This window comes from Boleophthalmus pectinirostris, unplaced genomic scaffold (assembly GCF_026225935.1).
Source record: "Boleophthalmus pectinirostris isolate CB_2022bp ecotype Guang Dong unplaced genomic scaffold, ASM2622593v1 HiC_scaffold_14, whole genome shotgun sequence".
Classification (NCBI taxonomy): Eukaryota; Metazoa; Chordata; class Actinopteri; order Gobiiformes; family Gobiidae; genus Boleophthalmus; species Boleophthalmus pectinirostris.
In genome coordinates, this window is record NW_026571047.1 from 24,478,789 (window position 1) to 24,492,965 (window position 14,177).

At 38.9% G+C, this 14,177-nt stretch overlaps 3 protein-coding genes across 4 annotated transcripts in view; 1 reads left to right on the forward strand and 2 right to left on the reverse strand.

Annotated features, from left to right (window-relative positions):
- LOC129407855 (uncharacterized) overlaps positions 1 to 9,550 on the forward strand; it is a 32,379-nt gene extending 22,829 nt beyond the window's left edge. The window contains exon 4 of the mRNA XM_055150214.1: positions 9,014 to 9,550. Within this exon, the coding sequence (XP_055006189.1) occupies positions 9,014 to 9,406 (393 nt within the window). The 3' untranslated portion in view covers positions 9,407 to 9,550. The remainder of the gene's footprint in view (positions 1 to 9,013) is intronic.
- On the reverse strand, positions 2,789 to 10,051 carry LOC129407857 (glutamate dehydrogenase, mitochondrial-like). Of its 2 annotated transcripts, none has more exons than XM_055150219.1 (3): positions 9,906 to 10,051; positions 3,781 to 3,918; positions 2,789 to 3,149 (listed from the first exon to the last, which is right to left on the reverse strand). In XM_055150219.1, the coding sequence occupies exons 1-3, from the start codon at positions 9,963 to 9,965 to the stop codon at positions 3,051 to 3,053; spliced, it is 297 nt and encodes a 98-aa protein (XP_055006194.1). In that variant the 5' UTR covers positions 9,966 to 10,051; the 3' UTR covers positions 2,789 to 3,050. The 2 variants fall into 2 exon arrangements, with proteins under 2 accessions (XP_055006194.1, XP_055006195.1); XM_055150220.1 differs by lacking the exon at positions 9,906 to 10,051 and adding an exon at positions 5,540 to 5,653 and having other exon boundaries at positions 2,791 to 3,149.
- Positions 10,052 to 10,428: 377 nt separating this feature from the next.
- Positions 10,429 to 14,177, reverse strand: part of LOC110174582 (glutamate dehydrogenase, mitochondrial) — a 30,863-nt gene continuing 27,114 nt past the window's right edge. The window contains exons 11-13 of the mRNA XM_055150221.1: positions 11,673 to 11,764; positions 11,472 to 11,534; positions 10,429 to 11,026 (exon numbers count right to left, since the gene is read on the reverse strand). Coding sequence (XP_055006196.1) covers positions 10,907 to 11,026; positions 11,472 to 11,534; positions 11,673 to 11,764 — 275 coding nt within the window. The 3' untranslated portion in view covers positions 10,429 to 10,906. The remainder of the gene's footprint in view (positions 11,027 to 11,471; positions 11,535 to 11,672; positions 11,765 to 14,177) is intronic.

Sequence of the window (14,177 nt, forward strand, 5' to 3'; positions counted from 1 at the left end):
TAATACTCCCTACAACTGTACAACAACTCACCTTTATGTAACAGATAATACTCCCTACAACTGTACAACAACTCACCTTATGTAACAGATAATACTCCCTACAACTGTACAACAACTCACCTTATGTAACAGATAATACTCCCTACAACTGTACAACAACTCACCTTATGTAACAGATAATACTCCCTACAACTGTACAACAACTCACCTTATGTAACAGATAATACTCCCTACAACTGTACAACAACTCACCTTATGTAACAGATAATACTCCCTACAACTGTACAACAACTCACCCTTATGTAACAGATAATACTCCCTACAACTGTACAAAACAACTCACCCTTATGTAACAGATAATACTCCCTACAACTGTACAACAACTCACCCTTATGTAACAGATAATACTCCCTACAACTGTACAACAACTCACCTTATGTAACAGATAATACTCCCTACAACTGTACAACAACTCACCTTTATGTAACAGATAATACTCCCTACAACTGTACAAACAACTCACCCTTATGTAACAGATAATACTCCCTACAAACTGTACAACAACTCACCCTTATGTAACAGATAATACTCCCTACAACTGTACAACAACTCACCTTATGTAACAGATAATACTCCCTACAACTGTACAACAACTCACCCTTATGTAACAGATAATACTCCCTACAACTGTACAACAACTCACCCTTATGTAACAGATAATACTCCCTACAACTGTACAACAACTCACCTTATGTAACAGATAATACTCCCTACAACTGTACAACAACTCACCCTTATGTAACAGATAATACTCCCTACAACTGTACAACAACTCACCTTATGTAACAGATAATACTCCCTACAACTGTACAACAACTCACCTTATGTAACAGATAATACTCCCTACAACTGTACAACAACTCACCGTTATGTAACAGATAATACTCCCTACAACTGTACAACAACTCACCTTATGTAACAGATAATACTCCCTACAACTGTACAACAACTCACCCTTATGTAACAGATAATACTCCTACAACTGTACAACAACTCACCTTATGTAACAGATAATACTCCCTACAACTGTACAACAACTCACCTTATGTAAACAGATAATACTCCCTACAACTGTACAACAACTCACCCTTATGTAACAGATAATACTCCCTACAACTGTACAACAACTATTTTTTTTTTATTTTCACGTTAGCACGTATAGTTTCAGATCAGGTGCGGTCAATGACATTTTATATTTATTTATATCTATTTTCATACATCTATTATTTGGCGGCATTACGGCCACATGGTATGGATCCAGCTCCCAAGAATGCTTCGTTATGTCCTTGGGCAAGACACTCCACCTCACCTGTAGTGTCTGTGTACACTGGTGTGTGAGTGGATGGGTGAGTGGTTCCTTGATGTAAAGCACTTTGAGTTAGATTCATCAGCTGAACTCATTCACTCGATGGAAGGCGGGTACTTTTTGTATTTAACCGATCGCTGCTATTTGGTCGTGACGTATGTAACGCACCAAATCCCGTAGGAAGAAGGACAATAACATCTTTCTCCTTGATAAAATTCACCAAACATTCTCTTTGTTTCGGCTTTAAATTCTCGATCTCGGGAATCGTTTCCAACACAGAATGTCTGTCTTCATCTACATCCATCTCGACGCTTTGTTTAATGTTGGGTTGAACCACAAAAGGGACACAGACAGACACTTGAGTTTGACGTCATGGCTTCACAGCTCTTCACTGATTAGTCGGTGCGCGGTCTACAACTTCTGGGATTCTTGCTAACGTCGTCTAGTGCAGGGGTCGGCAACCTGCGGCTCTTTAGCACCCCCCTAGTGGCTCCCTGGAGCTTTTTCAAGCATGAGTGAAAATGGAAAAGGAATGATTTTTTTTTAGTTGTTTGTTTTAATATGGTTTCTTTAGGGATAAAAAACCCTTGTTCATCTCTGGTCATGAATTTGATCCATCAGCTGTGTGTGCAAATGCAAACACATGAAAAGTGTTTCAGCTGAAGCGGGGGTGGTGTTCGGTGCCTCCACCTGAGAAGCACTTTTCCCCGAAAAAAAAAAAAAAAAAAAAAAAAAACACCTGCGCAGACGGACCGCTCAGAACAACATATAAACGAACCAAACGGGATGCTTCTGTCCAGATGCTTTGCACCACCTTGGAACCAGCCGCGGTCGAGCGCGGAGGACCGGAGCAGCCCGGACCTGTGGTCCACAGCGCATTCTCTCTTTTCCCGCACGGAACCAGCGCGCAGACGACTGCACTGAAGCACTCGGACCCAGTCCTTTGCGCGCTGGTCTTGCTCGCCCCCGTCTGGAACCAGGACATGGAGGACGAAGCCTCCGGATTCATCTGATCAACACTGGACCCCAGCCCCGTCTTGAGGGGCTGCGCGCTGACTGCTCCCGTGTGTTTGGCGCTGCTGCCCGAGTTCAGAGCTTCTGCTCCGGGCTGATGTTGCGTACAAAGTTCTACATGCTGCTGTTTATGAGTGCTCCTATGCACGATCAGAAGAAATGCGACTGCTGCTCTGAATGCTTCCATCATCGTCGTCAAAGCAACAGGTAAACGTCGGTCGCACTTTCAGCGCGTCAGCTCCTAAAACTACCGTTTATTCTAGTTTTACACGCAAACGTGAAACCGTTTTGTTCTATTTGTAGCCTATTTAGTCATTTTAATAGTCGGCTTATATAGCTAATATTACTGACAGCCTATGTTTGCTTACATAAGGCTTTTAATTTTTTGCAGCTCCAGGCAGGTATGGTTTTTTGTTTTTTTGGGCCAATATGGCTCTTTGAACATTTTGGGTTGCCGACCCCTGGTCTAGTGTATTCTGACTCCTGACCATGACCAGTTACCATGTCTTATTTGACATCAGTCTCTTGCTCAATGCTGTGAGCTACTGTGTCCAAATAATTTCCCTTGTTGATCAATAAAGTCCAAGTCTAAGTCCAAGTCCTCACTGATGACTGTTATATTATTATATGTGTATTGTATATTATATTTGTATTGTATAGTGTTATAGGTTCAGTTTAGTTCACGTACAGGAATAACCATCACGTTGTTTTGCAGGAAGACCTTGTCAGCTTCAGGAGTTGTGGGTCCGTTGGCACCTTCAGCGATGATCTGCTCAAAACAAAAATTAAAAACAGTTTACAAGATCGGAATGTAGAACTGCATATATTTTAAACACTATGAACTTAATTTCTGTCCTTTTTTTTTTTATTGTTGGTCACTGTAAATGCCGTCACAAAGTTTTAAGTTTTATTAATATCAGGAAATCACTCAGTCTCCTTTTCTTCTGCTAATTTGTGTCATAAATCTCTCAAATGCAGAAGACATCTCCTCTTGAAAAGTTCGGAACAAAATATAACTTTTTATTTTCCTTTTTTATATGTAAGGAGCCATGTTTTTGACACGAATGGAGCAAGCGTCTCTCTAGTTGCTAATGTAAACAAACTCCAAAAGAAACACACATCAGCTGTCTAAATATCAGTATTAAACCAGGTCATTTTTGGTAATCGTGAGCTTTGCAGTCAGGCATATTTCTGTCATGGAACGAGTCAAGACGGAGCTAGTTTCAGCTCAGGATTTCAGGATAAGCCTGGACTTATTAAATGACTTTGATGGAATACCCTCAATCAAATAGATCAGAAAAAAGCGTAATATGGGATCTTGAAGCAAATATTAGAACTGTAGGACACCACTAGAGGGAGCTTGTGTAGCACAGTTGGAGTAATTCATGTTCACACTGTACCTTGGCCTTGATTCTGGGAGCATTGTTCCTGGTGAGCTGCTTCTCTCCGGCCGCAGGGATCAGGATGTGACAGTCTGCCTCCAGGATACTGCCCTCGTACGGCTTTGCCCCTGGGAAGCCTACAATAGTGCCGTTTTGCTGTAGAGAAAACACAGAAGCACATGTAGAAATGCACATGTAGAGACGCACACATGTAGAGGCGCACACGTGTAGAGATGTACACACACACACACGCACGCACACACACAGTGCATTGGGGCTGCACAAAAAATGTCCTTAAAGGTTAAAGGCACTATAAAGGTGCACTATAACTTTGTGGTTGGGGTGCATCACCTGCTTGTTTCTATGATTAGGATGGTCCATCAAAGCATGGTAAAAAATAAAGTTTCAGTTAACCTCGATTAGAACCCTGCATGATTTAGGAAGAAATTTTAGTAGAAAAAGCAGATGTTTTAGAAGTTACTCAAGCTGCATTAATGAAGTTTTCTAGAAATTGACTAATTTTGCATTTTCAATTCAGTGTTGGGCACATTTACTTTGAAAAAAGTAATTAGTTATATTTACTAGTTATTTCTCCAAAAAAGTAACTGAGTTTCTCCACTATAAAAGTAACTAGTTACCAGGGAAAGTAACTACTGCATTACTTTTTTTATTTTTAGGCACACTCACACTAGGACTTTAGAATTGTGCCATGCTCAAGCTGAACCGATCAGTGATTTTGTCAGGCGCCCTCATGTGGACATTATGGACATTTTACCAACAAGACACAACCCATCAATAAACAACTTATCATAAACAACTGAACCAACTCAGAACTCTTCCAAGTTAATATGTATTCATGCTTTTAACTGCTTATATATGTTTTAATTATTCAACTCTTATTGTTTTATATTTTTATTATTTAATTGCATTCCTTCATTTTCACCAGGTTTACACCAAAGTTTAACAAGCATGGAGATTTTTACTTTTTCATAACTTGCACAAAAATAAATAAAAAACACATAACTGATTCACCTGCCTATGTCCAAATATTTGAAACCATAAATTTACCTTAAAATGTGCACAACATTTGTAATAAATCTTAAAGTAAATCCTTATTGTCATTTCTAGTAACGAGGCCTATATTTGCAATACAATTTAGTAGGTATAGTTCAGTTTCTAATCGTGTCTCTGTCTTGTGCGATTGTGTTGGTGATAAAAGATAGACTTCTTGATCTCCTCCCATAAAAAAATAAAAAATTTAAAAAAGATCATGACAAGACAAGTAAAAAATACTATTACACCAGCGCCATCCGCTCCATCAGGGCTCAGCAATATTGGATTTTAATCTGCGAAGCATTTTCTGTAAACTTCATATTTGTGCCAACTCCTCCGAGGGCGTTCACCCAAACAGGCTCACATTTGGTCCACATTATCTCAAGGGGTGGGACATCAAAAGTTATCTCAATTTTTCACACGTCTTGAATTTTTACAAATTGCTCCCATTTCCACCAATAGATTTCAGTTTTTGGTGGTCACAAATTGGACCCTATAAAAATGATGTAACCTAATCAATAGTCCTTCTTGTGCCCCAAATTTTAAAGAGGATTGTTAAATTAGGCCCATTGAATTTTAGATCGCCCATATAACACTCAAAAAGCAGGACCTTTTCCAGTAAATGGACACACTGGTTATACCTCATTCCTTAAGCCTACACACTATCATAAAATCTTACACCTTTTGATGTGCGTTTCATTTAAAAGGAGTGAACTTAAATCACCATAAAATATGTTCCACAGGTGAGACTGGACCCTTGGAAAGACAAACAGACCTGTTCATGAATACATATGAACAATGACTTGTTCAGGGTTAATCACACGCACTGAGGTCATTTCTGAAAATCAGAAAAAAACACTTTTACACTTTTACTCAACTCTGATTTAGTTAAATAGTAATAGTCTATAATATGTTTTACATTATGCAAAAATGATAATAGCGTGTTCAAATTTCAAATTTTCTAATTTCAACTTGTCTGACTGTTGCCTAAAAAGGATCATGTCAAATTCTTTGTCATGATGAGAGAACTGGTTGGAGTTTGATAGCTCCACCCAGTCTAATAAAAACATAAAAGAGCAGGATGACTTTGAATCAGGCACCAGCTTCAGATTCTCCTCAGAGCTTCCTGGACACCACAGCTTCAGCTGTTCCACTTTAGGCAAGTATCTTTTAATCAGATCAGCCGAAATCTGAAGGATTTCTTTTCTCTTCTTTTGCTTGGCATCATGCAAGATATCCTCATATCCTTCAGAAAAATGTACTCTTTTTGACTTCAAATTTACAGACTAGTGATTTTCTATTATAATAATATAATATTCAACATAAATCTTTGTTGGTTTTCATTCCTTCCTCATAAGTCATGATGTTTGTTTTGACACCAACAACCATGAGTTTCTTTGGTGAAGCTTCCTCCCAAATATTCTTATCAGAACTTGTGGAGACAGGCAAATGTTTTGGGAAAGAAATAACCTTTAGATAAGTGCACTGCATTTATTGCACAGCTAGAACTCCACGATGCAGACTGCTCCAAGTTGTTTAATGTGTTTATACAATGGTCCCACAAACTGGATAAAGTTCACTTTTAAATCTGACAACATTTTGGCTGCCCATGGATGTTCCAGGAATTAGTTATTTTTGTTTTAGGTAAAACTAGACCCTTCTAACAGTAGTTCATTTGCTATAGTGATGCTCAGAGCGTAGTGATATAGAACAGTGATTAATTGTTGCCAGAACTACCTGTGGTTATATAAAAATAATACACAGCAGTTGCATGAGATCTGAATTCTACATTTCATTCACAGTCATGGCACAAAGACCATCGCCACCAAGATCACCATCTCCAATACCAGTAAGTAGTTCTACAATACTTATGCAGCTTCCTTACATGCAGTCTGTGGCTGGTTTATAGTCCAAAGCCAATTCAACACCAGGATGTCCCACACCTGTGCACCACGGCCAAAAAGTATCTGTTGAATTTCTGTCAAATGCATGAGCTGTGATTGGCTGATCCACCAAAATTGTGTGAAAAACTGATTCAAAACAGCTCAGAACAGCAACAGTTTGACAGAGAAATGTCTGTGCATGAGCTATGTGATGTGTTTATTAAAACAATAAGCAATAAATAAATGAAATTGTTTGGATTCCCACAATGCCCCCTGATGGTTCAGGTCTGCGTCAGGATGTCAGTTCAGCTGCATGGAGCGTGGCGCTGGACTATAAACCAGCCTTTAGCCATGTTACATTTTTATTCACCCATGGGAGTGTTTAAGAGATGATGTCACTTGTGTGTCCACATTTCTAGCTTTGTTTTTTTTTTTTTTTTCCCAAAAATGTCACACTGCTGTGTTTCTTATTCAACACGATTACCTTAGATTGTCCTATTACCTTTCAAAAGAATTTTAACCACAACTTGCATGAAATGTGTATTTAATGTAGTTTTATAACCAAATGAACAGTGTGTGCATCTCCCTGCCAGTCACTGTTAACACGAGCTTAGCTTCTTATCTCAACCTTGTGCACTTTCTGTCACACTTATAACTTGCTGCTAGTGTAAAACAACTGCAGTCCTTTTGTAATGTGAGACATCACTTTAAAAAAGAGGAAATTGTAATTGTGTTTTCAATCAGCCAATGCACATTGGACCCAGAAGTGACATCTCACTTAACAACCCTCAAAATTTATTGTAATTTACATGAGAACTTCTTTTACAGCGCAAATTTAACATACCAGAAAATGCAATCCACAGCAAGAGGAAAAGGATTAAAGATGATACACTGAGGAACAACCCCAACTATCTTTATGAATATAAGACAAAAAATAATGAAACCGGCTCCCTGGGTTTTTTTACGGAAAAACACAACATGGATAAATGGACAAAGGCAATAATTAATCATTACCCAGAGTCCACAATAGAAGGGAACAGAGATCATGTGAAATATATAATCCTGAAGAAAACACATGGAACAGTGAGAAAATATAAAAATGGGAAGTTTATAATTCAGATAGATTGTGATCCGCAAATGGTTACTGAAGATTTTCTCAACATGAACCCAGTAACCAAAGGGGTCAAAGAAGAAGAAGTCAAGGACGAAGAACCACAACCAGTAAGTAGTTCTAAACACAACTTATGCAGCTTTCTATTAGTCATGTAACATTTTTGCAGACTTTATCACATGCAAAAAGAAAATATTTTGTGTTCTTAGTGAGTAGTATTACTAAACCTACATATTTGCTGTAATTTCCATGGGATGATTATGAAATTAATAACTGAGATGTTGAACATTTAGGGAGTCACTTGGCCTCTGCTGAACTTAAAATAAATAAACAGATCAGATGAAACACAGGCTCAAAAAACACTAGCGACTTGTTCTCCCAAATGGTTTAGTTTGTCATGTCTACAGAGTTGGTTCAACCAAACTGTGTGAAAAGAAATGGAACCACTGAATTCATAACACAAGTAATAAGAAAAAAAAAGTCTATGCTGTAATGCCCTTTGACCAGTAACTATAGAAGTTATGCAGATGACGACAACATTCAGAATTTTGAGTGTCAATGGCAAGTAGTGATTATATTAACACAAAAAACACATTTAAAATGAGAGAGCTGCTAGAATTTAATAATAAATATAAAAATCTACTAAATATTTAATATTTAATGTTTCTTAATATATAATATCTGCTAAATATTGAGTTTATACCTGACATCTGAAAAAATAAAAGTCTGTAAACAGTAGCAGAAATCCAGTTAACAGTTAAACAACAGGGACACTGCAGACTACAGGCTCGTTTATCACTGACACAGATTGTCTGTGATAAATGGGATCACAACACACAGATGAAGTGAACTTTTCTCTCCTTAAATAACTTGTGTATAGTCTGTGTTGAGGAGATTCATTTTTGGGGTGAGTTGATCTTGCTAAAATCTGAAAATCTGCACAGTCACAGCAACAACAGAGAAACTATTTTCAGTGTCCATGTTGCTGTATGAAGCTAATTTGAGCTAAAAAAAAAAAAGTTCTGCCACTTAGTGCCACTCAGTCACAATGGTGAAGGTAATGTTTCAGATAAATGATGTCAGTGTGTAAGATCTACTGAGAGATCTGTCATTATTTCATTGCTTTTGAGTAGAAGAGTAGAGATTACAGTAAAACATGTTAAATGTTCTTCTATGCACATCATTTTGAAAACTTCTGTTACAGCGCAAATTTGACATACCAGAAAATGCAGACGAAGACGAGAGAAAAAGGATTGAAGATGAAACACTGAGGCAAAACCCTGACTGTCTTTATGAACGTGCAAGTGAAAATAATGAAAACACCCTTGTTTTTTTAACACACAAAAAAAACATAACTAAATGGACAGCGGCAATAATGAATTACTACCCAATTTCCATAACAGATTTTCCTGATGTGAAAAAAATAATCCTTAAGAAAAAACATGGAACAGTGAGTCGATATACAAATGGGAAGTTTGTAATTCTGGAAAATTGTGATCTCAAATGGTTTATTGAAAATTTTCGCAAAATGAATCCAGTGGTAAAGGAGGAAGAGGCAGGAAGAGGCAGAAGGGGGCAAAGGAGGAGAGAAGAATGAAGGAGGTAAAGGGGGAAAGGGGCAAAAGGTAAAAGTAACTAAAGGGAGCAAAGGAAAATGAATTTCTTTTGATGTATTGTTTTAAAGTAGCACAATGTGTAAGTCTCACAACAGTGTCTAAAATAAACTGAGTGTCAAACTGTTGCCTACAGTGGTCACGTTTTTTTAAACTTTAGTTAATATTTGATGAGTACTCACTGATCAGGTGGTGCTGTAGTTGGAGTCCCTCTCGTATTTGAATGTGAGAGGGGTAATTGATATTAGACTAAGTCAAGTGCCCCAAATTTTAAAGGCAATGGTTAAATTATTGATGTTTTAATATAAGCCTGTCACATGTCTTAATAAAGTCCACATCACACTGAAATTTAAAGTTTAAATCAGAACCTTTTCCAGTAAATGGACACACTGGTTATACCCCATTCCTTCACTATACACACCATCATAAAATCTTACACCTTTTGATGTGTGTTTCATTTAAAAGGGAGTGAACTTAAATCACCATAAAATATGTTCCACAGATGAGACTGGACCATTGGCCAAGACAAACAGACCTGTTCATGAATACATATGAACAAAGACTTGTTCAGGGTTAATCACACGCACCGAGGTCATTTCTGAAAATAGAAAAAAAAAAATCTTTTACACTTTTACTCAACTCTGGCTTAGTTAAATAGTAACAATCCATCCATCCATTTCTCGTCCGCTTATCCAGGGTCGGGTCACGGGGGGAGCAGTCTAAGCAGGGACTCCCAGACTTCCTTCACCCCAGACACGTCCTCCAGCTCCTCCGGGGGAACCCCGAGGTGTTCCCAGGCCAGCCGAGAGACATAGTCCCTCCAGCGTGTCCTGGGTCTTCCCCGGGGCCTCCTCCCGGTGGGACATGCCTGGGAATAATAATATAGTAGTATAAATAGTAAATAGTCTATAATATGTTTTACATTATGGAAAAATGATAGTAGCATGTTCAGATTTAAAACTTTACAATGTCCACTTGTCTGATAACAGTGACCACTGACTCAAAGTGATATTATTAATATTTTATTGGTTTTGAAAAACAATGAAAATAAAAATACAGTCATTTATTGATAAACAACTTTGTGAAGGAAATGGACGGTTACAAAGAAAAACCTGCTGCAGAACCATCTCGTCTCAGTGGAGGATCTGTCACATAAATGAATCAAACAGCTCAAGTCTGAACAGAACTAAATCTGGACCTTTGCTACGGACAGAACAACAATTATTTTAATCATTACAATTTGTTTTCTAATAAATCTAATAAATCCCTTTAATGAAATGTAGTTAAAGTGTCTGTCTCCCTGTCAGAGCAGTCCTGATATAAGGCATCTGTAGAACAGTGGACACATGTGTACAGGAAACAGGACGCATGTTTCAAAATCAACTATGACCGAGGACACTGAAGAGACGCAGCCCGAGACTAAACTTAAACAGGATATGAGCAGAACGATGTGGCGGTAAACGGCGTGTTCTGACGGATCAGGTCTATGTGAAGGTGAGTCCAGCCTCGTTGTACACTTTAAAGACCTTCTCGATGGCGTTGACGTAGGCAGCCGTCCTCAGGTCCAGGCCCAGGTTGTACTTACTGGCCGTGCGCATGATTTGCTAAAAAGGATGAAAAGGAAAACAGTCATGTCTCCAGATCGAGTCAAAGAAGCGACCATTTTCACTCAACTGTTACATTTTATTTGTTCTTTATTTAATCAAGTTCCACAGAGATTTGGATTCTCATTTCAAAAGGAGTCCTGGCCCCAGACAAGACGAGACTAAATGATTTACATTTAAATGTGAAATCACCAAACCTGCCAAACTGCTGCTTTTATATCATCTTTTAAAAGGCACTGTGCATTTTTTTCTGGTGGACCTGCTTGTGCTGTGGGAGAATCCCCACCAGAAATGTTACGTGTTACACTTCAGGATGTTACACTTTAACTCCATTTGTGGAATCTGAACATTGTGTTTGTTTGTGTACTTCCCCAACAACTTCAAATGTTTGCACTGAAATGTGTTGATATATTAATTTGTGAAACTATCATTATAAAATACTAACCCGAGCAGATCTCTCCATTGTGTAGGCCAAGCCTGAGTGAACAATGTCCTTCTCTGACGCACCCTAAAAAAACAAACAAGTAAAGATCAATTAAACAGCTTTGTCTCTTAATCAGTTCTTTCCTGCACATTCATATTGATGCACTTACTTTCCAGTTCCTTCAGTGTAACATAAAAGTGTGATTGAACTTTGTGCACTTACAGCGACTCGAGCCTGGAAGTCAGCGGTGGGCACGATGGGGATGGGTCCTCCTTGTTTCCCAAACTTCCGCTCTAAACTCTCCTGCACAGACACTGGACAGAAGAAAAATGAATGACACAAATGTAAAAACATGGAAATAAAAATGTCATGAGATCATTTTCAACATGTGAGCCCCATCCTCTCCTGGCACGAGATCTAGTCTCGTCCCTAATGTTAAGTAAAGCCATATAAAAATATAAATACCATAAAATAATGTAATAATGTAATAAAATAAAAAAAATGTGTATGTACTTGAGACCACAGGACATGAATGATGCAATTTTCTCCTTTTCATGTGTAATTTAGCATCTGTTTAAATAGAGTTTGAGGGGGAAAAAAAAAAAAAAAAAATCACACATAAATGACCAAAGAGTAGCAGAAAATACCTGTATTGTTGGCACCACATTCCTAAGAAAGGAGCAGCTCACACTGTATTTGTTTCTCATTTCAGTCTGCCTGTGATTGGTGTGTTTCAAGCAGCAGATGTGCAGAAACTAAATAAATAGAGGAGCAACTTCAACCCATTATCTGTTAGTTGACAGGCTGTCAATCAAACTCCCTACGTTTCTAGCGTAACTGACTTGCCTGCGCGCTGCCATTACGTGGTTTACGTACGACTGTCACGCAGTCCACAGACGCAAGACGCACAGACGCTGTTTACTCCACCAACGCAACAGTTCTTAGCGGCTTTTTTTTACCTATATCTTCCTCGCAGTTAGCACAAAGTTTGTTGCAATGGCAGACAAGAATCCAGGAGCAGTTCGCCGCAAAAGAAAGTCAGTTTTTGAGGTCGCTGAAAGAAGAAGACAAGGGGAAAAGCAGCGAAGCCAAACTAAGGTGATTCTTGAAGATTCATTCCAGCGATGGCGCGACTGAAGCAGACGCAGGGTCTAAAGACTGACGCACTGGTCGCCAAATTACTCCTGGACAGGAAACTTCTGCTTATTATGAAAACGTACTTTATTTCCAAGAGCTAGTCAAACGTTTTTCAGGACACGAATGCGATATCCTATGTCTGAAAACGTAATTTTCAATGCAAAGAAAGAGTCCGCTTGCTGCTGCGTGTTGTAGTAGTAGCTTCATTCGCACTGAATCTCCACGCACCTTCTCTGCACCCTTTACTGCTCCTCTCCCCGCTCCCCGTTTCGCTCTTCTCCCTGCTCCTCACTTCTTTTCTCAGCACGGAATCTCCGCGCACCGCTCCCCTCTCGTCGCGTGGAAATGATGAATAAAATGTACTCACTGAGCAGGTGGTAGTTGGAGTCCCTCTCGTATTTGAAGGTGAGTCGGCCATAACTGACGTGGTTCAGATTCTTCAACCACTCGAAATAAGACACAGTCACACCACCAGCGTTCAGATACATGTCCTGAAAGAGAGAGGACAGAGAGGAGGAGGAGAGAGAGAGAGAGAGAGGGAGGGAGGGGAGGGACACAGAGACATGGCAAGAGAGACAGAGATAAAGAGGGAGGGAAAAAAGGAAGACACAGATAAACAGAAAAAGATGGAGGGAGGGAGAGAGCGAGAGACAGAGGGAGACAGAAGGAGAAAGAGTGGTAAAAGTGAAAAATAACATCAAAAAACAGGTAATCTTGTTTTATCTTTTAAATTAAAAAAACATCCGAGGTAAACTTTTCTTAACTTTGCCTGAGAAAGCTCGAATCTGAACAGAGAGAGAATTTGTAGGTTTAAGTTAGAATATTAAAGCAAGATCTTCTTCCTGGACAAACTGGATCAAACACTCTGCTCATCCACACACAGAGGAGATAATACTCCCTAACAACTGTACAACAACTCACCTTTATGTAACAGATAATACTCCCTACAACTGTACAACAACTCACCTTTATGTAACAGATAATACTCCCTACAACTGTACAACAACTCACCCTTTATGTAACAGATAATACTCCCTAACAACTGTACAACAACTCACCTTATGTAACAGATAATACTCCCTACAACTGTACAACAACTCACTTATGTAACAGATAATACTCCTACAACTGTACAACAACTCACCTTTATGTAACAGATAATACTCCCTACTTGTTACTATATATTTTATTTATGCAACAGTAGCTCAGTTAGAGCGTTTGTCCACTGATCTGAAGGTTGGTGGTTCAACTCCCACTCTCGATGTAATTATATATCTATCTATATATCTATATATATCTATACATCTCTATCTCATTGGTTGAGCGGTCAGATTCCCGGGCCACAGGTTGGGTGATGTGATCCCAGCTCCCCAGATGAATGCTGTCGTTATGTCCTTGGGCAAGACACTCCACCTCACCCCTAGTGTCTGTGTACACTGGTGTGTGAGTGGATGTTTGAGTGGTTCCTTGATGTAAAGCACTTTGAGTTAGATTCATCAGCTGGACTCATTCACTCGATGGAAGGCGGGTACTTTTTTGTATTTAACCGATCGCTGCTATTTGGTCGTGACGTATGTAACGCACCAAATC

What these genes read in the sequence shown, in the direction of transcription:
- LOC129407857 (XM_055150219.1), bottom strand. Translation starts at nt 9,965, where the DNA reads ATGAACAGGTCTGTTTGTCTTGGCCAATGGTCCAGTCTCATCTGTGGA. An exon ending in TCTGTGGAACATATTTTATG is followed by an intron (nt 3,919 to 9,905) that starts GTGATTTAAGTT and finishes TTTTCTCTACAG; the next exon opens with CAAAACGGCACTATTGTAGG. An exon ending in CTCCCAGAATCAAGGCCAAG is followed by an intron (nt 3,150 to 3,780) that starts GTACAGTGTGAA and finishes TGTTTTGAGCAG; the next exon opens with ATCATCGCTGAAGGTGCCAA.